This window comes from Nomascus leucogenys, chromosome 17, assembly GCF_006542625.1.
Source record: "Nomascus leucogenys isolate Asia chromosome 17, Asia_NLE_v1, whole genome shotgun sequence".
NCBI lineage: Eukaryota > Metazoa > Chordata > Mammalia > Primates > Hylobatidae > Nomascus > Nomascus leucogenys.
The window spans coordinates 40,068,232-40,090,187 of NC_044397.1; the positions used below are offsets into that span (position 1 = coordinate 40,068,232).

Genomic DNA, 21,956 nt, shown 5'->3' on the forward strand with positions numbered 1-21,956 from the left:
TGAGCTCACACATATTTCCAATGGTGTACCCAATTTCAGGGAGTCCATGGATTACCTAAGCCAGCCCCCCCAGTTTGGCTAAGAAACTCTAGTCTATATATCAAGTTTTGTATCATATGTATTGCTCTGAACTCAGAAATTTCCCTTCCATTTATGGATTCTATGAATAAAATATCGCATGTACAAAAAGACAAAGTCAAAAAATCTCAGCTGTGCACAGTGGCTCATGCTTGTGATCCCAGCACTTTGGGTGGCCAAGGGAGGAAGATTGCCTGAGGCCAGAAGTTCAAGACCAGTATAGGCAACATAGCAAGAGCCCATCTCTAAAAAAACAAAACCAAATTAAATTAGCCAGGTGTGGTGGCTGGCACCTGTGTTCCAACTACTTGGGAGACTCATGCGACAGGAAGATCACTTGAGCCCAGGAGTTAGAAGCTGCAGTGAGCTGTGATCTTGCCACTGCACTCAAGTCTGGGCAACACAGCAAGACATTGTGTCAAAAAAATTTTTTTTGATAAAAAATAAAAGAGTTGCACGACATTCAGAGACCATCTAAAAAACCTGTGGGTTCCCTGCCGGGCTCAGTGGCTCATGCCTGTAATCCCAGCACTTTGGGAGGCCAAAGGGGGTGGATCACTTGAGGTCAGGAGTTTGAGACCAGCCTGGCCAACATGGTGAAACCCCATGTGTACTAAAAATACAAAAAATTAGCCAGGCATGGTGCGGATGCTTGTAATCGTAGCTACTTGGGAGGGGGTGCTGAAGAATCACTTGAACTCGGGGTGCGCAGGTTGCAGCGAGCCAAGATCGCACCATTGCACTCCAGCCTGGGCAACAGGAGCAAAACTCCATCTCAAAAAAATAAAGAACTAGTGAGTGAGTTCCCACATGTTTTCCTAATGGGCTGTGGCTCTCCTAGGAGTCTCTTGCTCATGGTAAAGGCACAAACTGAACGAGGAAGCAGATCCCATTGCTGTGGAAGTCCCATTGTTAGGAAGCTCTGCTTTTCTAGAGTTCAAATTCGCATTCATGATGCTTTAAACCATCAGAGCTGGGTGGGTCCTCCTACAACAAAATAGTTTGCTATCTCTCTCCTAGTTAACAGGCTTTCAAATATTAGAAGATCAATGTTCTGACCCCATTAAAATTTCTGTTTTGTGGAATGAAAAGCTCTGATTTAACCCATTGTCAAGCCTGGTTTGCATATTCCTCTCTCTTCCGGCCACCTTGTCTAGACACACTACACTGAGGCCGTGCCCATCCTAAATGAAGTTGATACGTTGTCAAAAAATTGGCAAACCAGGCGCGGTGGCTCATGCCTGTAATCCTACCACTTTAAGAAACCGAGGCAGACAGATCACCAGAGGTCAGAAGTTCGAGACCAGCCTGGACAACGTGTTTAAATCCGTCTCTACTAAAAATACAGAAAAAATTAGCTGGGCTTGGGGGTGCACATCTGTAATCCCAGCTACTTGGGAAGCTGAGGCAGGAGAATTGCTTGAACCTGGAAGGCAGAGGTTGCAGTGAGTCGGGATTGTGCCACTGCACTCCAACCTGGGTGACAGAGCAAGACACCATCTCAAAAAAAAAAAAAAAAAAAGGCTAAACAGCCCAGGTTTGGTCTGATATGTTCAGAAAAAAGCAAAACAGTCATCTCTCACCTTTTCTTTTCCGGCAATGATGCAGTTTAATACAACAATGGCTGTAGGTATGCTGCAGAAATAGCATTCAAGTGAAACAGAAGGGCTTTCCTGGCCAGACACAGTGGTCACTCCTGTAATCCCAACACTTTGGTTGGCCAAGCGGGGAGGATTTCTTGTGACCAGGAGTTCGAGGCTGCAGTGAGCTGTGATCCTAACACTGCATTCCAGGCTGGGCATCAGAGTGAGGCCTGTCTCTAAAAGAAAAACCCTTCACTCCCCCAAAAAAGGGATTTGCAAATACCAGCCTTTCAGCATGAGGATCACATGGAGGAACGTTAGTTAAGACACAGATGCTGGGACCCAGCCCTATTGATTGTAATTCAAAAACTGAGGTGGGACCTGATTTAACTCTACCATTGGAATCCATTCAGATTTGGAACTCCCTGGGTTGGACAGTGCAAGAGAGATCCTAAAGAAAGCAAAGTCACTATGGACTGAAATGAGCCGACAAGGTTTTCTGAGTGTGGTGAAATATGATCTGGGCCTCACTTGGGAGGGCTGTGGCCTGGCCTTGAGTTGTTGGCTCAATGGGACCTTCTGAAACAACCTCCAAGCCGCACCCCCGCTTCATTTGCTGGTGGATGACCCCCCTCCAGTGGCTTTGGTGCTGATGGGAATAAGTCGACCTGCAGCGGAAGTTCAGCCCAAGTCTCAGCCCAGCAGCCTCCCCACACCTGGCCACGGTCTGGTCATGCTGCCATCTCTGCGGTTCTCTGTGGAGTCATGGTTTCTGTACCTTGAAGAGAACTTCCCCTCTGGGACCCAGAAACCCAGTGAACCCTCAGGAAAAAAGCAAATGAAATTACTGAAGACAACCCTGTGGCTTGGAGATGGAAAAGAGGCTCTTTGGTTTTTATTTTTATTTTTATTTTTTTTTATTTTTTGAGACAGAGCTTCGCTCTTGTTGCCCAGACTGGATTGTAATGGCTCAATCTCGGCTCACTGCAACCTCTGCCTCCCATGTTCAAGCAGTTCTCATGCCTCAGCCTCCAGAGTAGCTGGTCTCGAACTCCTGGCCTCAAGCAATCCACCTGCCTTGGCCTCCCAAAGTGCTGGGAATACAGATGTGAGCCACCGTGCCCAGCTCTCACTGTATGGATTCTCAAAAAAAAAAAAAAAAAAAAAAAAAAAGATTACATTTGTCTTACTTTCCAAAAGGTAAATTAACCTTATATCCTCTCCTTTTTAAAGAGTATTTCCTTGATAAACCTTGTAATATAAATAACTTCTTTTGTGCCTTTGATATGTATCTAAATCTTTTAAAAAGGTAAATGAACTTCTTGCCAACATTACAACCCAGGAATTTTTTTTTTTTTTTTGGAGACAGAATCTCGCTCTGTCACCCAGGCTGGAGTGCAGGGGTGCGATCTCGGCTCACTGCAACCTCCACTTCTCGGATTCAAGCAATTCTCCCATCTCAGCCTCCTGAGTAGCTGAGACTACAGGCGCCTGCCACCACGCCTGGCTAATTTTTGTATTTTTAGTAGAGACAGGGTTTCATCTTGTTGGTCTGGCTGGTCTTGAACTCCTGACCTCAGATGATCCACCAGCCTCGGCCTCCCAAAGTGCTGGGATTATATGGGCGTGAGCCACCGTGCCTGGTCACAACACAGGAATTTTTTTCTTAAGAGCCTAAGAGTCTTGTCTTTGAAATGTAAACCTTGAGGAAGATAGTGTCCCTATGTTCCTGTTGCCTAGGGATTTTAGCCTAGGCACCTTGAGCTGTTACTACCTGCTTGTCAAGGAGATGTGAGAAGTTTTATTTTTTCATTGGATACAGGTAATTAACCAGCATGGATGGCCACGTTGATTTCCAGGTGAATTTAGGATGAGTGTTTAAGAATGCATAGCAGGCCAGGCGCGGTGGCTCACACCTGTAATCCCAGCACTCTGGGGGAGGCCGAGACAGGCGGATCATTTGAAGCCACACAGAAATCGAAAGAAGGAGTTTCGGCTGGGCGCGGTCTCTCATGCCTGTAATCCCAGCACTTTGGGAGGCCGAGGCGGGCGGATCACGAGGTCAGGAGATCGAGACCATCCTGGCTAACACGGTGAAACCCCGTCTCTACTAAAAATTCAAAAAATTAGCCGGACGAGATGGCAGGCGCCTGTAGTCCCAGCTACACGGGAGGCTGAGGCAGGAGAATGGCGTGAACCCCGGGGGGCGGAGCCTGCAGTGAGCCGAGATCGCGCCACTGCACTCCAGCCTGGGTGAAAGAGCGAGACTCCGTCTCAAAAAAAAAAAGAAGGAGTTTGAGTCCATCCTGGCCAATATGGCAAAACTCTGTCTCTACTAAAATACAAATATTAGCTGGGCATGATGGCACATGTCTGTAATTCCAGCTATTCGGGAGGCTTAGGCACGAGAATCACTTGAACCCAGGAGGTGGAGGTTACAGTGAGCTAAGAAGATCACACCACTACACTCCAGCCTGGATGACAGAATGAGACCCTGTCTCAAAAAAACAAAACAAAACAAAACAAAAAACTGCATAGCAAGTCCTTTTGCATGAGGATGAGTTACTATTTATCTTGAGAGCGTGTATGCAATGGATTGTATCTGCCAGGCTATATAAAAAGGAGGCTTTGGCCAGGCGCCATAGCTCACGCCTATAATCCCAGCACTTTGGGAGGCCTAGGCGGGCGAATTACCAGGTCAGGATTTCGAGACCATCCTAGCTACATGACGAAACCCCCTCTCTACTAAAAATACAAAAAATTAGCCAGGTGTGGTGGCATGTGCCTGTAGTCCCAGTTACTTGGGAGGCTGAGGCAGAAGAATCGCTTAAATTGGGGAGGCAGAGGTTGCAGTGAGCCGAGATTGCACAACTGCACTCCAGCCAGGGCAACAGAGCAAGACTTCATCTCAAAAAAAAAAAAAGGAGGCTTTATTTCTCTTTGCATCTCATTAATGGATCACCTGTGATGGGCATCACAGTCTGGTTTAATGCTTATTCAATAATAACATTGTTTTCTTTATTTTCTGAATTTGTGGAGAGAATATTCTAGGTTAACAGAATAATCTATTTATTTATTTATGTATTTATTTTGAGATGGAGTCTTTTTTTTTTTTTTTTTTTGAGACGGAGTCTCACTCTGTCACCCAGGCTGGAGTGCAGTGGCACGATCTCGGCTCACTGCAAGCTCCGCCTCCCGGGTTCACGCCATTCTCCTGCCTCAGCCTCTCTGAGTAGCTGGGACTACAGGTGCCCGCCACCACGCCCGGCTAATTTTTTGTATTTTTTTTTTTTTAGTAGAGACGGGGTTTCACCATGGTCTCGATCTCCTGACCTCGTGATCCGCCCGCCTTGGCCTCCCAAAGTGCTGGGATTACAAGTGTGAGCCACCGCGTCCAGCCAAGATGGAGTCTTTCTCTGTCTCCCAGGCTGGAGTGCAGTGGCGTGATCTCGGCTCACTGCAGTCTCCGCCTCCCAGGTTCAAGTGATTCCCCTGCCTCAGCCTCCCAAGTATCTGGGACTACAGGCAGGCACCACTACACCCAGGTAATTTTTTGTGTTTTAGTAGAGACGGTTTCACCATGTTGGCCAGGATGGTCTTGATCTCCTGACCTCATGATCCGCCTGCCTCGGCCTCCCAAAGTGCTGGGATTACAGGCGTGAGCCACTGCACCTGGCCTCAGAAGAATTTATTTTTAGTCTTTTCCTTACCAGTTTTTATGAAACAACTGGGCAAGAACACTGTTAGATTTCACCAAAAAATTGTGATGAATCGGCTGGGCGCGGTGGCTCAAGCCTGTAATCCCAGTACTTTGGGAGGCCGAGGCGGGCAGATCACAAGGTCAGGAGATCGAGACCATCCTGGCTAACATGGTGAAACCCCGTCTCTACTAAAAAAATACAAAAAAAATTAGCCAGGCGTGATGGCGGGCGCCTGTAGTCCCAGCTATGCAGGAGGCTGAGGCAGGAGAATGGCGTGAACCCGGGAGGCAGAGCTTGCAGTGAGCCGAGATCGTGCCACTGCACTCCAGCCTGGGCGACAGAGCAAGACTCCGTCTCAAAAAAAAAAAAAAAAAATTGTGATGAATAATTGTCTTTATGATCCCATTTTTGAAAATTGACATTTTAATTGTAAACCAAAAATAAAATTCTAAGCCCCCACATCTGACTGAATGGACTCCCCAGTTGGCCAACAGGATCCAAAATAAACATGAAAAACTAATTCAGGTCATGATGGGAAGGAGGGGGTCGGACATGCCTTGTCATAACTCTCCTCCCTTCAGAGTTTAGGCAGAGCTGACCAACATTAACATTAGAATAGAGATCATAAGACTGACAAAACAGGCTCTTTGTATCAGTAAGATGCCCATCTCCAACCAGACTCTGATATAGTATCACATGACAGATAGCAGTCCCTGAAGGAAATCATAGTATTTTGCCCCATAATATATTTTCTTTGACAAACTTTAAAATAGTCCTGCAAAGCCATCTCTTTGGGGGAAATTTGCATTCTGTAGAGAATCTCTTTCCCTTACAGAAAAGACTCCAGGTCTTTTCTGGAGAGTCTGACACCTTTTAAGATCCAATAAGAGATATTTATCATCTATTCTCTCTGAAGCCTGTTCTGAGGCTTCACCTACATAACAAGAACCTCTGTTTCCACAGTCCCCCTTATCTGAACTCAAACTTTTCTTTCTTTTCTTTCCCTCCCTCTTTCTTTTCCTTCCTTCCTCTCTCTTTCTCTCTCTCTCTCTTGTCTGTTGCCCAAGCTGGAATGCAGTGACGCCATCATGGCTCACTGTAGCCTCAACTTCCCAGGTTCAAGCGATCCTCCCATCTCAGCCTCCTGAGTAGCTGGGACTACAGGCATGCACCACCACACCTGGCTAATTATTTTTTTTTTTGTAGAAGTGGGGGTCTTGCTGTGTTGCCCAGGCTGTCCTTGAACTCCTGGCCTCAAGAGATCCTCCCAGCTCACCCTCCCAAAATGCTGGGATTACAGGCATGAGCCACCGCAATGGCCCATTTCTTTATGTAGTCTTCCAACTGTTCAACCAACGCTTAACTCTGAACCAACTGCCAATCTTTGAATCTACTAGCGACCTGAAAGCCTTTCCTGGGTGACCTAACGTATACCTCCCATGTATTGATTTATGTCTTTGCCTGTAACTACTGTCTCCCTAAGATGTATAAAACCAAGCTGTAACCCAACCACTTTGGGCTCACGTTCTCAGGACCCCCTGAGGCTGTGTCACCAGCCATGGTCACTCAAATAGGAGGCCCAGAATAAAACTCTTTACAGACTTTGACTCTTTTTGGTCGACATAACCTAACCCTAAACATAATCCTCCTGGGGAAGGTAAGATCACAGGTATCTCTTTTCTTCATTCAGTTTGTGTGTGTATGTCCTTATTTCTCTACAGTTTTTAGACATTCGCTGTGTGATCTAGAAAAGCTATGGAGTCTCACTTCGTCACCAGGCTGGAGTGCAGTGGCGTGATCTCGGCTCACTGCAATCTCCGCCTCCCGGGTTCAAGTGATTCTCCTGCCTTAGCGTCCCGAGTAGCTGGGATTACAGGCACGCACCACCACGCCCAGCTAATTTTTGTATTTTTAGTAGAGACAGGGTTTCATCATGTTGGCCAGGATGGTCTCTATCTCTTGACCTCAAGATCTGCCCGCCTCGGCCTCCCAAAGTGCTGGGATTACAGGCGTGAGCCACCGCGCCCAGCTACAAATTCAATTTTCTTTTTCTTCCTTGGAAACCATCGCTGGGCATTTATTTTTTATTTTATTTTATTTTATTTTTGAGACAGAGTCTTGCTCTGTCGCCCAGGCTGGAGTGCAGTGGCGTGATCTCGGCTCACTGCAACCTCTGCTTCCTGGGTTCAAGCTACTCTCCTGCCTCAGCCTCCCGGGTAGCTGGGATTACAGGCACGCACCACCACACCCAGTTAATTTTTTTTTTGTATTTTTAGTAGAGACGGGGTTTCACCATGTTGGTCAGGATGGTCTCGATCTCCTGACTTCAAGTGATCCGGCTGGGCATTTATCCTGTCCTAGTATTTGAGTGAAACTTCTCAGCATTTCAGAGCAGTGACCATGATACCCCCTTTCCTTTCCTTCTTCTTATGGGAAACTCGGTTCTAACCCAGAGGACTTGGGCTCCAGGACCCAGTAACGCAGCCCTGGACTTGACCCTAAAGACAAATGCGAAGTTCAGTCCTGGGTTCAGGGCTGCTAAAGCTCATAGCCTGGAGCTTCTTAACCTTTAGGCGGGGTAGAGACATTTAAAACGGCCCCTAAACTTGGGGAGCGCGTAAAGCTCATAGGCTGGAGCTTCTTAACCTTTAGGCGGGGTGGAGACATTTAAAACGGCCCCTAAACTTGGGGGGCGCGTAAAGCTCATAGGCTGGAGCTTCTTAACCTTTAGGCGGGGTAGAGACAGTTAAAACGGCCCCTAAACTTCGGGGGCGCGTTGGCTCATGGGAAATAGAGTCCGTTACTTGTCCTGGGACCCGTGGTGGGTGTCCTGGGAGGCGGACTTCCGGTGCACTCCTGCGCGTGTGCACCTCTCCCTGCGTGCGTGTTCGCGCGTGCGCGCCGCCGCACTGCCCTCGCTTCCTGCGCGTCTTCAGGTCACCGCTTGCTCTGGTTCGCAGGCTTTGGCCTCCAGTGGACGAGAATCACCGAGCCTGCGGGGCTGGACGCTGACCGCCTGGGCCAGCGCCTAGGCGGGCGGGAGCTGTGAGGGCCAGGGTTCGCGCGGGTGGGGTAGAGGCTCGAGCCGGGACCTCCGAGCGTGAGCCGCGGAGCCGGCGGCGCTGGGGCCAGAGGGGCCGGGCGGGAGGTGGCGGAGGTGGCGGCGGAGGCGAAGGGGTGGCGGGACCTGGGCCTGGCCCGTGTGTGTCCTCGGCGGCCTGGCCCCGGCCGTCGCTGTATGGTGAGCCCCAGGGAGGCAGATCTGGGCCCCGAGAAGGACACCCGCCTGGATTTGCCCGGTAGGCCCGGCCCGGGCCCCTCGGGAGCAGAACAGCCTTGGTGAGATGGACAGGAGGGGATCTCGCGAGCAGACGCGCCCGCCAGCGACAGCAGCCCGCCCGGCTTCTCGGGAGCCGTGGGGCAGAGGCTGCGGAGCCCCAGGAGGGTAAGTCTTGGGTTTTCGGGCCCGGAGCGAGAAGGGCCTGGGTGAAGTCACCGTGTGTTGGGGACCTTAGAGTGTGGGGCAGAGGGAGGGTCCCGGTCGCTTGCAGGAGAGACGTGTGTTGGGTTTGAGGGCAGGGTCCAGCTGCACCGAACAGGCGCTGCATGGGAAGATCTGGGAGGACGAGGCTTACAGAGGCGTGGAGGGTGTCACCAGCCTTAGCTGCGGACGTCGTCTCCACTCCCCTCTAACCCCTAACAGCCCTTCCTCCTCCTCTCCGTACTCCAGATTTCCACCGCCTCTAAACGTCCGTCAGCACCTCTGTTCTCTCATTTAAGTTTCTGCTGATTCCCCCCTTAGATCTGCTCTGGGAGAATCGTAGTAATGCAGGAACAGTCCGCAGGGATTCTCTCCTGCTGCCTCAGTTGCTAGGGGAAGAGACTGGGCCTTAGCAGGTGGGTGACTTGACCAGGTCACGGGCTTTGTGGGTAGAGCTGCTCATAGTAGAACTCAGGAGTCTTATCTCCCAGGCCGGTGTTCTTTCTCCCGTATCCTAGTTTTCTTAATAGAAAATTATTAGGTGCAGCAATAACCAAGTTCAGTTAGATAATTTAGAAACAAAGCCATATTTTATACACATTCATTTCATTTCTGAGAGCTCACATGCTCAATTCCTATGGCTTTGATTTTAAGCAGTTTAAAGAGACAATAAGAAAATGTGGGCGGAATGCAGTGGCTTACACCTGTAATCCCAGCACTTTGCGGGGCTAGGGCAAGAGTATCCCTTGAGACCAGGAGTTAGAGACCAGCCTAGACAACATAGGGAGACCTTGACTACAAAAAATGCAAAAGTAGCCAGGCATGCTGGGATGCATCTGTGGTCCCAACTACTCAAGAGGCTGAAGTGGGAGGATCAGTGGAGCCCAGGAGGTCGAGGCTGCAGAGAACCGTGATTGCACCGCTGCACTCCAGCCTGTGTGGCAGATTGAGACCCTGTCTCAACAAACAAACCACAAAAAGCATGAGCTGTATAATGGGAATTTTTTTTTCTTTTTGCACCTTGTATTTGATGATGGCAGACTATTTGTAAAAGGAATCGTGTTACCCATGAGAGTCTAACTCATCTAATTACTACCTGATTATCTTAGAGTTACAAGTGCATGCTTCCCCTATCACTTTTTTTTTTTTTTTTTTTTTTTTTTGAGACAGTGTCTCTCACCCAGTCTGGAGTGCAGCAGCGTGGTCTCGGCTCACTGCAACCTCCACCTCCCAGGTTCAAAGGATTACTTGTGCCTCAGCCTCCTGAATAGCTGGGACTACAGGCATGTGACACTATGCCTGGCTAATTTTTTTTTGTTATTTTTAAGTAGAGACAGGGTTTCGCCATGTTGGCCCAGGCAGGCGGATCACTTGAGGTCAGAATTTGAGACCAGCCTGGCCAACATGGCGAAACCCTGTATCACTCTTTTAGACCCTTCTGAGTGTTTGCAGGTTGAGTGTTCACAGGATGTTAGTCTATTGAGCTTTCTTTTGTGGTTCTTATGCAGATTTCTGCCTTTGCAGGCCGGAGCACTCATAATTTCAATGACCTGCTTCTGCCCCTCTAGGTCTATCAGCCACAGTCTCTGCAAGTTTCCAAGAGCAGCAGAAAATGAACACATTGCAGGTGAGTTTTCCTGCTTGTGTATATGTTCCTCAACTTTATTTTATGATGCATTTTAAGAGGTTCGTAAGGATTCATACTTTCTTTTTCTTTTTTTTTGAGATGGAGTCTTGCTCTGTTGCCCAGGCTGCAGTGCAGTGGCATGATCTCGCTTCACTGCAACCTCCACCTCCTGGGTTCAAGTGATTCTCCTGCCTCAGCCTCCCGAGTAACTGGGATTACTGGCGTGCGCCACCATGCCCAGCTAATTTTTTGTATTTTTAAAAGAGACGGGGTTTCACTATGTTGGCCAGGCTGGTCTCAAACTCCTGACCTCAGGTGATCCTCCCGCCTCAGCCTCCCAAAGTGCTGGGATTACAGGCATCAGCCACCGAACCCAGCCAGGATTCATACTTTAAAATGGGAATGTGGAAATAGACGTTATCCTGTAAAATATAGTTAGTGTGGCAGATCAGCACCAAAAATGATTTGGGAAGTTTGTATGTATGGGTAATATATTTTAAGGCTGTTGAAATTGAGCCACACCCAGGACTGATATTCTTGGCAGTCATCACAAAAGGAAAATGCCATCTGTATTAGTCCATTCTCACTCTGCTATAGAGAAATAACCAAGACTGGGTAATTTATAAAGCGGTTTAATTGGCTCACGTCTGCAGGCTCTATCATAGGAAGCATGGCTGGGGAGGCCTCAGGAAACTTACAGTCATGGTGGAAGGTGAAGGGAAAGCGGGTGCTTTCTCTAGTGATCTTCCATCACCAGAGCAGGAGGAAGAGGAAACATTGGGGATTACAATTGAACATGAGATTTGGGCAGCGACACACACCGAAACCGTATCACCATCCATGACATCATTTGCATTGATTATAAGGAGAAACCAGTTTTGTTACTTGTGGATTTAAAAGATTTTCTAGGACTTGGAAACATTTCTTCATTCAAGTTGATATAATTGTGGATAGCTTTCCTAATAACAACCATTAAATTACTGTAACTTATGGCTTATTCTTGGTGCTTATGTAAGCAGAGGGCCTGCTGCCCAAGGAGAACTTGGTGCATATAATTTTTCCAGGGACGGAAATATTGTGATCCAAATAGAATTCTGTTTTTACTGTTGAGTCCTAGATCATGGGGCGAATGAAAGACATGATCATCCTTCAGATATTTGTTCGTCTTTTTGTTTGGGTTGCACAGCAAACAATACAAACAGTTACTCTCGTGAAGATTTCCTCATTTCTGTTTCTCATTTCAGTTCTCAGTGTTTTAGTTTTGTCCTTTTCACTTTGCTGAGTCAGTCAGTAAAGATTACCAGTGATTTAATTGCAGTCAAATCCAGCGGGCATTTCCTAGCCCCTTCCTCACAGGAACCTTTGTCTGCCTTTGACATCTGTTACTTCCAAACTGATATTTTCTCCATGGAGTCTCTCTTTTCTTGGCTTTTAAAAAGATTCATCTGTAAGTATTTGTTTGTCTTTAAATGATGAAGTCTGTTTTGTTTTGTTTCTTTTTTTTCTTTTTTTGAGATAGGTCTTGTTCTGTCACCCAGGCTGGAGTGTAGAGACGTGATCACAACTCACTGCAACCTCAATCTCCCGGGCTCACACGATCCTTCTGCCTCAGCCTCCCACGTAGCTGGGACTACAGGTGCACGCTGCCACACCTCGCTAATTTTTTTTGTATTTTAGTAGAGACTGGGTTTCACCATGTCACCCAGGCCAGGCTGGTCTTGAACTCCTGAGCTCAGGCAGTCTGCCTGCCTCAGCCTCCCAAAGTGCTAGGATTACAGGCGTGAGCCACTGCTCCCGGCCTAGAGATGTATTCTCACTGTATTGCTCAGGCTGGTCTCAAACTCCTGGCCTCAAGTGATTCTTTCACTTTGGCCTCCCAAAGTGCTAAGATTACAGGTGTAAGCCACCACACCTGGCCAATAAGTAATCTTTTTAAAAAGGGCTAGGAATAACCCATAATACTCTCTTCCTTAATACATGTGGCAGTTGGGTTAAATCTTTTAATAGTTCCCATAGTATGTCTCTTGCATGCTCATTGTTTTGAAGAAACTGGGTTGGTTATCCTCAGTTTGGATTGTGTTACCCTTGTTTCACCTTTAGCACATTTTAAAAAAAATATTTTATATGCCTTGTAAAATCGGTGGTTTGATCTGGAAGTCTAATCAGGTTTATGTTCAGTTCTTTTCACACAACTGTACTATACATGCCATTTGTCTATTTCTGGAGGCCTGTGTTACCTTCTTTGTTTTTGTGAAGTTAAGAACTATTGACTGTTGATTATTGCTGTGATTTACTAGTTCATTAGGGGAAGCAAAATGGTGATCTGCTAATTCTACCATTTTCTTCTTTATTTACTAGCCAAAATACCTTTCTTTTCTTTTTTTGGAGATAGAATCTCACTCTGTCGCCCAGGCTGGCACGTTTATGGCTCACTGCAGCCTCAAACTCCTGTGCTCAAGTGATCCTCCCACTTCAGCCTCCCAAGTAGCTGGGAGTATAGTCATATGCCACAGTGCCCAGCAAATTTTTTAATTTTTAGTAGAGACAGGTTTCGCTATGTTGCCCAGGCTGGTCTTGAACTGGGCTCAAGTAATCCTCTTTTTTGACCTCCCAGTGTTGGGATTATAGGCTTGAGCCACCACGGCTGGCCTAGAATACTTTTCTAAAGATAAATTTCTATTTTCTATTTGGTTATGTAATTCATGCAGGAAAGACAGTTTCTAAAATATTGAGTAGGCTTTTAAGCAGGAAGGTTTTTTTGTTTTGTTACCATTATGAGCTCATGGGTTTAAACAGATAGTAAATATTTCAGTACATAGAAGTTGTGATTCTTTTTGAAAATTAAGTGGTTCCATCTTTGGCCAGATGGAATCCCTTTAAGTTGGTTTCTGAGTCCTTTTGAAATATATTTGATAGCAAATATGTACATATAATATATATTTGATAGCAAATATATACATATAATATATATTTGATAGCAAATATATACATATAATATATATTTGATAGCATTATTTTCTATTTAGCATTTTGTTTTGAAATCATTTCAGATTTTCAGAAAAATGGCAAGGATTTTACAAAGAAATCTCAGATACTTCCTTTTGTTCAGCTACTTCATTCTTAACATTTTCCCACATTAATCATTTATATGCATATATACATATATGTGTGTATATGTATTTTTATATATATATTTTTTCTGAACTATTTGAGAGTGGGTATAATATGTCATGCCTCTTTACCCTATAAAGTTTTAGATTATAGCTTATAAAATCAAGAACATTCTATTAAATATCCATAGCACAGTAATTGAATTCAGGAAATTTATCATTGATTTAACTTTTATCTAAACTATAGTTCATTTTCCAGTTTTGCCAATTTCCCAATAATTTCCTTTATAGCAATTTTTAATTTTTGGTAGAAGATTCAGTCTAGGACTGTTAATTGCCTTTAGTTTTCATTCGTTTTAAGTCTGTTTAATATGGATTTGTTCCTCAGTGCCATTATAATATTTGAAGAATACAGGCCAATGATTTTACAGAAGTCTTTAAATTTACATTTCCCTGATCTTTCTTCATGATTAGATTTAGACTGTGAATTTTTGTCTGGAATACTACATGGAACCTCTTAAATTTATGGCTCAGATAGGATCCGTCTTGGGAAACTTCTGCGCATGCTTGAGAAGATGGCTTGTTCTGCTCTGGTTGGGTGGAGTGTTTGACAAATGTTAATGAGATCAGGTTGATTGGTTGTGTTGTTCAGGTGTACTATATCCTTGTTGATTGTGTGCCTACTTGTATCAATTGTGGGGGAGAGGGGATTGAAATCTGCTGCAATTGTGGTTCTGTTTCTCTTTGCAGTTTTACCACTTTTTGCTTTATGTGTTATATTAGATACATAAATGTTCAAGATTATTATGTCCTGTTGATTAATTAACCACTTTGTAAAATGGCCTTCCTTATCCCTGCTAATATTCCAGGCTGTGAAATGTACTTTGTTATTTATGTAGCATTCTTTTGAGTAATGCATGCATGGTATATCTTATTCCATCCTTTTACTTTTAGCCTATTTGCATCTTTATATCTAAAGTATTCTTTCTTAAAGGCAGCAAGATTTGGATCTTGCTTGTTTTCATCAGTCTATTTCTGTCTCCTAATTGGGGATGTATAGACCGTTTACATGTAATGTGATTATTGATAAAACTAGTTAGGTTATGGTCTGTTGTCTTTGCTTTCTTTTAGTCTCATCTTCTTTGTTTCTGTTTAAAATGTCTTTGTCTTCCTTCCTTTTGATTAGTTGAGAATTTTTTATGATTCTACTTTATATCTTTTGTTGGGTTTTTAGCTATCACACTGTTCTGTTATTTTAGTGAGTTAGAATTTATAGTATGCAACTTTAATTGTCACAGTTTATTCTTAAGTCAAATCCATTTTTCTTAGAGTAAGAGAAGCTTACAGTAGGATACTTCCATTTCTCTCCTCTTGGTCTTTACACCGTTGTTCATTTTATTTTTACAGGTGGTATCAGTGCCACACACAGTCTGTTACGTTGTTGTTAATTAAACAGTTATTATTTATTTATTTATTTATTTATTTTGAGACGGAGTCTCACTCTGTCCCCCAGGCTGGAGTGCAGGGGTGTGATCTCGGTTCACTGCAACCTCTGCCTCCCGGGTTCAAGTGATTCTCCTGCCTCAGCCTCCTGGGTAGCTGGGATTACACACACCCACCACCACGCCTGGCTAATTTGTGTATTTTTAGTAGAGACAAGGTTTCGCCATTTTGGCCAGGCTGGTCTCGAACTCCTGACCTCAGGTCACCCGTCTGCCTCAGCCTCCCAAAGTGCTGGGATTACAGGTGTGAGCTACCACACCTGGCCCAGTTATCTTTTAAAGAGATTTAAGTAATGAGAGAAAATACACAGTTACCATTTCTGGTACTCTTCATTCCTTTGTGTAAATCTAAATTTTTATTTGCTGTCATTTTACTTCTGCCTGAAGGACTTCCTTTAACATTTCTTCTAGTTGATGATGAATTATTATATGTCTGCAAATGTCTTCATTGTGTCTTTGCTTTTAAAGGTGTTTTTGCTGGATTTTTCTCCACAGTGCTTTAAATATGTTTCTCTGTTGTCTTCCTGCTTACATTTTTTTCTAAGAGAAATCTGATCTCATACTCATGTTTGTTCCCCTATATATAACATGTCTTTTTTTCTTTCCCCCCTTATTGTTTTAAACTTTTTTTTTTTTTCTTGAGATGGAGTCTCGCTGTGTCGCTCAGGCTGGAGTGCAGTGGCGCAATCTCGGCTCACTGCATGCTCCACCTCCCGGGTTCACACCATTCTCCTGCCTCAGCCTCTCCGAGTAGCTGGAACTACAGGCGCCCGCCACCACGCCCGGCTAATTTTTTGTATTTTTAGTAGAGACGGGGTTTCACCGTGGTCTCGATCTCCTGACCTCGTGATCCGCCCGCCTCAGCCTCCCAAAGTGCTGGGATTACAAGCGTGAGCCACCGGGCCCGGCCTGTTTTAAACTTTTTGTCACTAGTTTTGGACAATTTGATTGCAATATGTCATGGTATCATTTTTGTCATGTTTCTGTTTTGGGGATCATTGAACTTCTTGGATCTTGGGTTTATGGTGTCATCACTTGGGGAACATTTTTATCATTATTTCTTCAAGTACCCACCACCTCCCCTCCATTGATTCTTGTTGCCTGTATATTAGGCCACTTGAAATTTCCCACAACACAGTGTTGCTCTTTATTTGCTTTTAATTCTTTTTTCTCTGTTTCATTTTATGTAACTTCTGTTGCTGTCTTTATATTCACTAATCTCTTTTTGCCACGATGCTGTTAATCTTTTCCAGTATAATTTTCATCTCAGATATTGTAGTTTCTGTCTGTAGAAGGTTAGCATGGGTCTTTTTTACATCTTGCCTGTCTTGATTTTTTTGAACATTTGGAATGGAATGATGAACTCTCTCAGTGCTCTGTGCCGGTTGTGAAATCTGTTGTCAATTCTGGGCCAGTTTTGATGGACTGATTGTCTTCCTTATGGGTTGTAATTTCCTGCCCATTTTCCCGTCTCACAACTCTTTCTCCTCACATCTGCCTCTGTTCTTCCCTGCTCCATGGCCCGGAATCACTCAAGGCAGAAGTTGATTGGTTCACCTTGTTTATTTCCCATCACTCATAGATAACTCTACTGCCTGATAATCAGTGCCTTGAAAACCATTGCTGGCCGGGCGCGGTGGCTCATGCCTGTTATCCCAGCACTTTGGGAGGCCGAGGTAGGCGGATCACGAGGTCAGGAGATCGAGACCATCCTGGCTAACAGTGAAACCCCGTCTCTACTAAAAATACAAAAATTAGCCAGGCGAGGTGGCGGCGCCTGTAGTCCCAGCTACTCGGGAGGCTGAGGCAGGAGAATGGCGTGAACCCTGGGGGGCGGAGCCTGCAGTGAGCCGAGATCGCGCCACTGCACTCCAGCCTGGGTGACAGCAAAACTCTGTCTCAAGAAAGAAAAAACAAACAAACAAAAAAACCATTGCTTCAGCCCGGGCATGGTGGCTCATACCTGCAATCACAGCACTTTGGGAGGCTGAGGTGGGCGGATCACGAGGTCAGGAGTTCGAGACCAGCCTGGCCAACATGGTGAAACCCCATCTCTACTAAAAATATAAAAATTAGGCGGGCGTGCTGGTGCACGCCTGTAATCCCAGCTACTCAGGAGGCTGAGGCAGAAGAATCGCTGGAACCCGGGAGACGGAGGTTGCAGTGAGCCGAGATTGTGCCATTGCACTCCAGCCTGGAAGACAAGAGCGAGACTTCATCTCAAAAACAAAAACAAAAACAAAAAAACAAACCATTGCTTCATATATGTTCTCTGTTTTATTTTTCTGTCTGTTTTTGATTTTGTTGTTCTTTGGTGTGTGCTGTTTCAGGTTGGAGGGTATATCCAGTACCTGTTAATTTATCACACCTGAGGGCAGAAGTCCTCATGTCTCTCTATATATGTTTTTTCTAATATATATATTTTTTTCTTTGTAGAGACAGGGTCTTGCTATGTTGCTAAGGCTGGTCTCAAGCTCCTGGCCTCAAGCAATCCTTATGCCTCAGCTTTCCAGAGTGCTGGGATTACAGGCATGAGCCACCGCACCTGGCCTGGATCCAGTTTTATCCGTGTCCAAATGTTTTTTTTCACTGAGCTGTTTTTGATTTTCTTCTACCTCATATGAACTGTAGTGTCAGCTTATCTAGTTCCAGGAAAAAGCTTTTTGGTATTTTTATTGGGATTGCATAAAGTAATTTAGGGAAACTGATATCTTTGTATTATTAAGTTGATCTTAATAATACAACTAATTTTGTTGTTGTTGTTGTTGTTGTCTTTGGATTTTTAGTAAAGATGGGGTTTCACCATGTTGACCAGGCTGGTCTGGAACTCCTGACCTCAGGTGATCTGCCCGCCTCGGCCTTCCAAAGTGTTGGGATTACAGGCGTGAGCCACCATGCCCAAGCACTTTTACTTTTTCTTATAGTCCTCTAATTGTTTTCTCTTTTCTAGTTGTATATAATGAGCATTTTATTAATACCTTGTTCTTGATCTTAGTGGGAAGATATGTAGTTTTTCCCTGTTAAGTAAAATCCTGACTTTTGGACTGAGAAGACTGAGGCATAAGTGTGTGTGTGTGTGTGTGTGTGTGTGTACACACAAACTGTATATATGTGCTTGTGTGTAATTGAACTACATATGTCACATATATGTAGTATTGCATATTAGGGTGTAATATTTATATTTGTGTATATAAATAATATTGATGTTAGTGAAGTATCCATCAGTTTCTATTTTCTTTAGTTTGTTTTTTTAAATCAGCTTTTTCTCAAGCTTTTTCAAGTATCTACGTGGATACAAGATTTTTCTTTGCTGTATTATAGTGGCTTATCATATTAATAGATTTCCAAATATTAAACTAGTCTATATTATTGGAATAAGTCCTATTTGGCTATTGTATATTGTGTTTTTAATCTGGTACTGGATTTTGTTTGGTTATGTTTCATTTTGGGTATTTGTATTGATGTTAGTGGTATTGGCATGTAATTTTATGTTATTTATTGGTTGATCAGTCTTCTAACCCCTACCACCTCCTTGCCTTCTGGACTAACTTAACCCGGAAGGTTATTACTCTCTTTCAGTGATTTTATCAGCTCCTGTGGCCTGCCTGTGGATAAGCTTGGATGTTCTGCTTTAGTTTCTCAGCCCACCAGCCTAGCAGCTCTGCCTTGGAGCCGCTATCTCTTGGGATCTACATGGTCCTAGCTGTATCACTGGGGTTGAACCCCTTGTTGATGTGTTCTTTATAAATAACAGGGTAATGCAACATGCTTACTGGGCACTTCCTTTTTCTAAACTACAAGTTTGGGCGGGGCATGCTGGCTCAAGCCTGTAATCCCAACACTTTGGGAGGCCAAGGCAGGTGGATTGCTGGAGCCCAGGAGTTTTGCATTTTTCTTTTTTTTTTTTGAGACAAGGTCTCACTCTGTTGCCTAGGCTGGAGTGCAGTATTGCATTCACAGCTCACTGCAGCCTTGACCTCCCAGGCTCAAGCCATCCTCCTTCCTTAGCCTCCCAAGTAGCTGGAACTACAGGCATGTGCCATGATGCCCAGCCAATTTTTTAAAAAAATTTTATTTTTAGCAGAGATGAGGTTCTTACTGTATTGCCTAAGCTGGTCTCGAACTCCTGAGCTCAAACGATCTTCCCATCTCAGCCTCCCAAAGTGCTAGGATTATAGGCATGAGCCACCATGCCCAGCCCCAACCTCTTAAAAATTGAAGCTGCTTCATGTTTGCCATTGGTACTTTTTACACCTCATCATATTCTTCTTCCCCTTCATCTCATAGAGTACACAATTCATCTTTAAGGACTTCAAGTTAACTGAGTCTGTGAAGCTTAACTGATGGCATAAAGTGAAAATAATTTGATCCTCTTTTGTTAAATCATTCTGCACCTTGTCTGCATTACTCTAATAACAGCTTTGGGCATTCATTCATTTAACGAATATTTATTGCTGCAAGATTGAGATGTTTGAGATAAAACTCAGCCATGCAGATAGCCAGAGGCCACTGGCAATGAGAATAAAAGAGCCAAAAGAACAAGGAGCTGAAACTAGATGAGGGCCCCAGAGCAGTGAGTTAGGAAGAAGACCAGGAACTGAGTGGTGGGTGCTCCAACATGAAGAGGTCCAGGAGAAGGGGATGGCCTGGCAGCAAAGAAGACTAAAAGAAGTGACAAGGAGTAAAATGCTTGTGTTTGTTTACATGTTTATCTCCTTATTAGGTTGTCTGCTTTCTGAGAGCAGGCATGGTGTTTCACTCATCTCATATCCCCAAAACTCAGTTCACTTGCAAAATAGGAGCTCAGTTGTGTTTTGGGTTTTTATTTTTGTATATATATAAGGGACCCCAAAGGATATGTGTTTCCAATAAGATTTCCCTTTCATAATCTGTAACATAAAATAAGGTATACAATGTTCATGGTTAACTTTACAAGTGAGCTTTGTAAAATGTTATCCCCCTATCCCTTTTCCATATCTCCCAATTCTCATCATGTTGCCATTACAGGGGCCAGTGTCATTCAAAGATGTGGCTGTGGATTTCACCCAGGAGGAGTGGTGGCAACTGGGCCCTGATGAGAAGATAACATACGGGGATGTGATGTTGGAGAACTACAGCCATCTAGTTTCCATGGGTGAGGATAGCTTGCTTTCTGAATGCTCTCAGTTGAATGAGGTTTTATCCTTGAGTTTGAAGAAATAAGCGATGACACCATTTAATTCCTTGTGGGCACTAGCTGGAGTGTTTATATTATTCTTCATTGAAAGATTCTAACTTTGATAAGGTAAAAAATGGAGCATTTTTGTTATGCAGCTTATGAGGTGGCAACATCTTGTACTTCGGAGATTCTGAAGCCAAGCAGCTTGCCCAAGTCCTTCTTCTTTTCCCATTAACAGGATATGATATCACCAAGCCAAACATCATCATTAAGTTGGAGCAGGGAGAGGAGCCGTGGATAACAGGAGGTGAATTTCCATGTCAACATATTCCAGGTAAGTTAGTAGAGTATCAAATGTTAAAAAATGCTCATCCCAGACCTTTGGGAGTGACTAAAGAGTTGTTTCTATGTATTCGGTACCCTCAGTAACACCTCCCAACCCCCAAATATCACTTTCCTTCCTGCATACATACCACATGCTCATACATGAACTCTTTTGTTGATTTTATATTTGATTTACATTGGTAGGGATTTTTTCATTCTAACCTGTACTGGGGACCCATTCACTTCCCCTTTCTCCAGCATTATCAGTAACTTATTTACTCCCTCGCCATTACAGAATTGTTGTGGGCTTTTTTGTTTGTTTGTTTGTTTTTTGGAGACAGAGTCTTGTTCTGTCACCCAGGCTGGTGTGCCCTGGTATGATCTCAGTTCACTGCAACCATCACCTCCCAGGTTCAAGCGATTCTCCTTCCTCAGCCTCCCGAGTATCTGGGATTACAGGCACATGCCACCATGCCTGGATAATTTTTGTATTTTTAGTAGAGAAGGGGTTTCGCCATGTTGGCCGTGCTGGTCTTGAACTCCTGGCCTCAAGTGATCTGCCCACCTCAGCCTCCCCAAGTGCTGAGATTACAGTCCTGAGCCACTGCTCCCGGCCTTACAGAATTGTTTTGTTTTGGGGTATTCAGAAGTCTCACATAAAAATTAACTTGAGACTTTTATGTTCATTCTTTTTATCTTCCATTTTCTTTCCTTCCTTGCTTTAAAAAATACCTTGGACTTATTTTCTGCCCTCGATTTTATTTATTTCTTTAGGCATTCAGATACCAAAACCTCGTCCTCCACCTATGCTTGTGAATTCAGTCACAGCTTGTGGTGTACGTTATTTCCCAAAGTCCATGCTCAGTTGATGTGATGATATAGCGCTGCCTCAGCTTTCCTCTCTTTCCCCAATGCTCATTTATGACCTGTCTGTGTTCATTTCCCCTTCCCCATAACTGGAATCATGCTCTGTGTGTAGTAGACACTCAGGAAGTGTGAATTTCATAAGTGAATGTCGGTTCCTTTTCTTGCCTTTTCAGGAGTGTCCTCCTAGAACCTGTTTTCTACTTTTTTGGTTTTCCTTGTAGCCCATAAAAGAGTTTATCTAATCTCAACTTCCAAGACCTTTTTTCCTGTGTATTTTTGCAGCTTGCCTCCAAATTGATATGTCTGACACTTTTAACCTAGTTGAATATTTTACTTGACAACATAGCAGTACCAGCGAGATAGTTCACTTCCTTCTTAAAATGTCTGATGATAAACTGTGCACATTCCAAAATCATGAATTCTATCTACCTTCCTCACCTCCCAGTATTTGATTGTGCTAGTCTTCTCTCCATGGTTTGTGTTCTTTGTCTTTTGTGAAATGCCTTGCAGATCGTCAGCACATTC

At 44.3% G+C, this 21,956-nt stretch overlaps 1 protein-coding gene across 3 annotated transcripts in view; it reads left to right on the forward strand.

Moving 5' to 3' along the window:
• The first annotated feature begins 8,248 nt into the window (after nt 1–8,248).
• Nucleotides 8,249–21,956, forward strand: part of POM121 (POM121 transmembrane nucleoporin) — a 70,403-nt gene continuing 56,695 nt past the window's right edge. Inside the window, exons 1-4 of one of the 3 annotated variants that reach the window (XM_030796300.1) lie at nt 8,249–8,807; nt 10,412–10,470; nt 20,090–20,216; nt 20,479–20,574. In XM_030796300.1, coding sequence (XP_030652160.1) covers nt 20,558–20,574 — 17 coding nt within the window. In that variant the 5' untranslated portion in view covers nt 8,249–8,807; nt 10,412–10,470; nt 20,090–20,216; nt 20,479–20,557. Of the gene's footprint in view, nt 8,808–9,151; nt 9,260–10,411; nt 10,471–12,063; nt 12,107–20,089; nt 20,217–20,478; nt 20,575–21,956 lie in introns of those variants that run through there. The other 2 variants (XM_030796301.1, XM_030796302.1) reach the window with 2 other exon arrangements.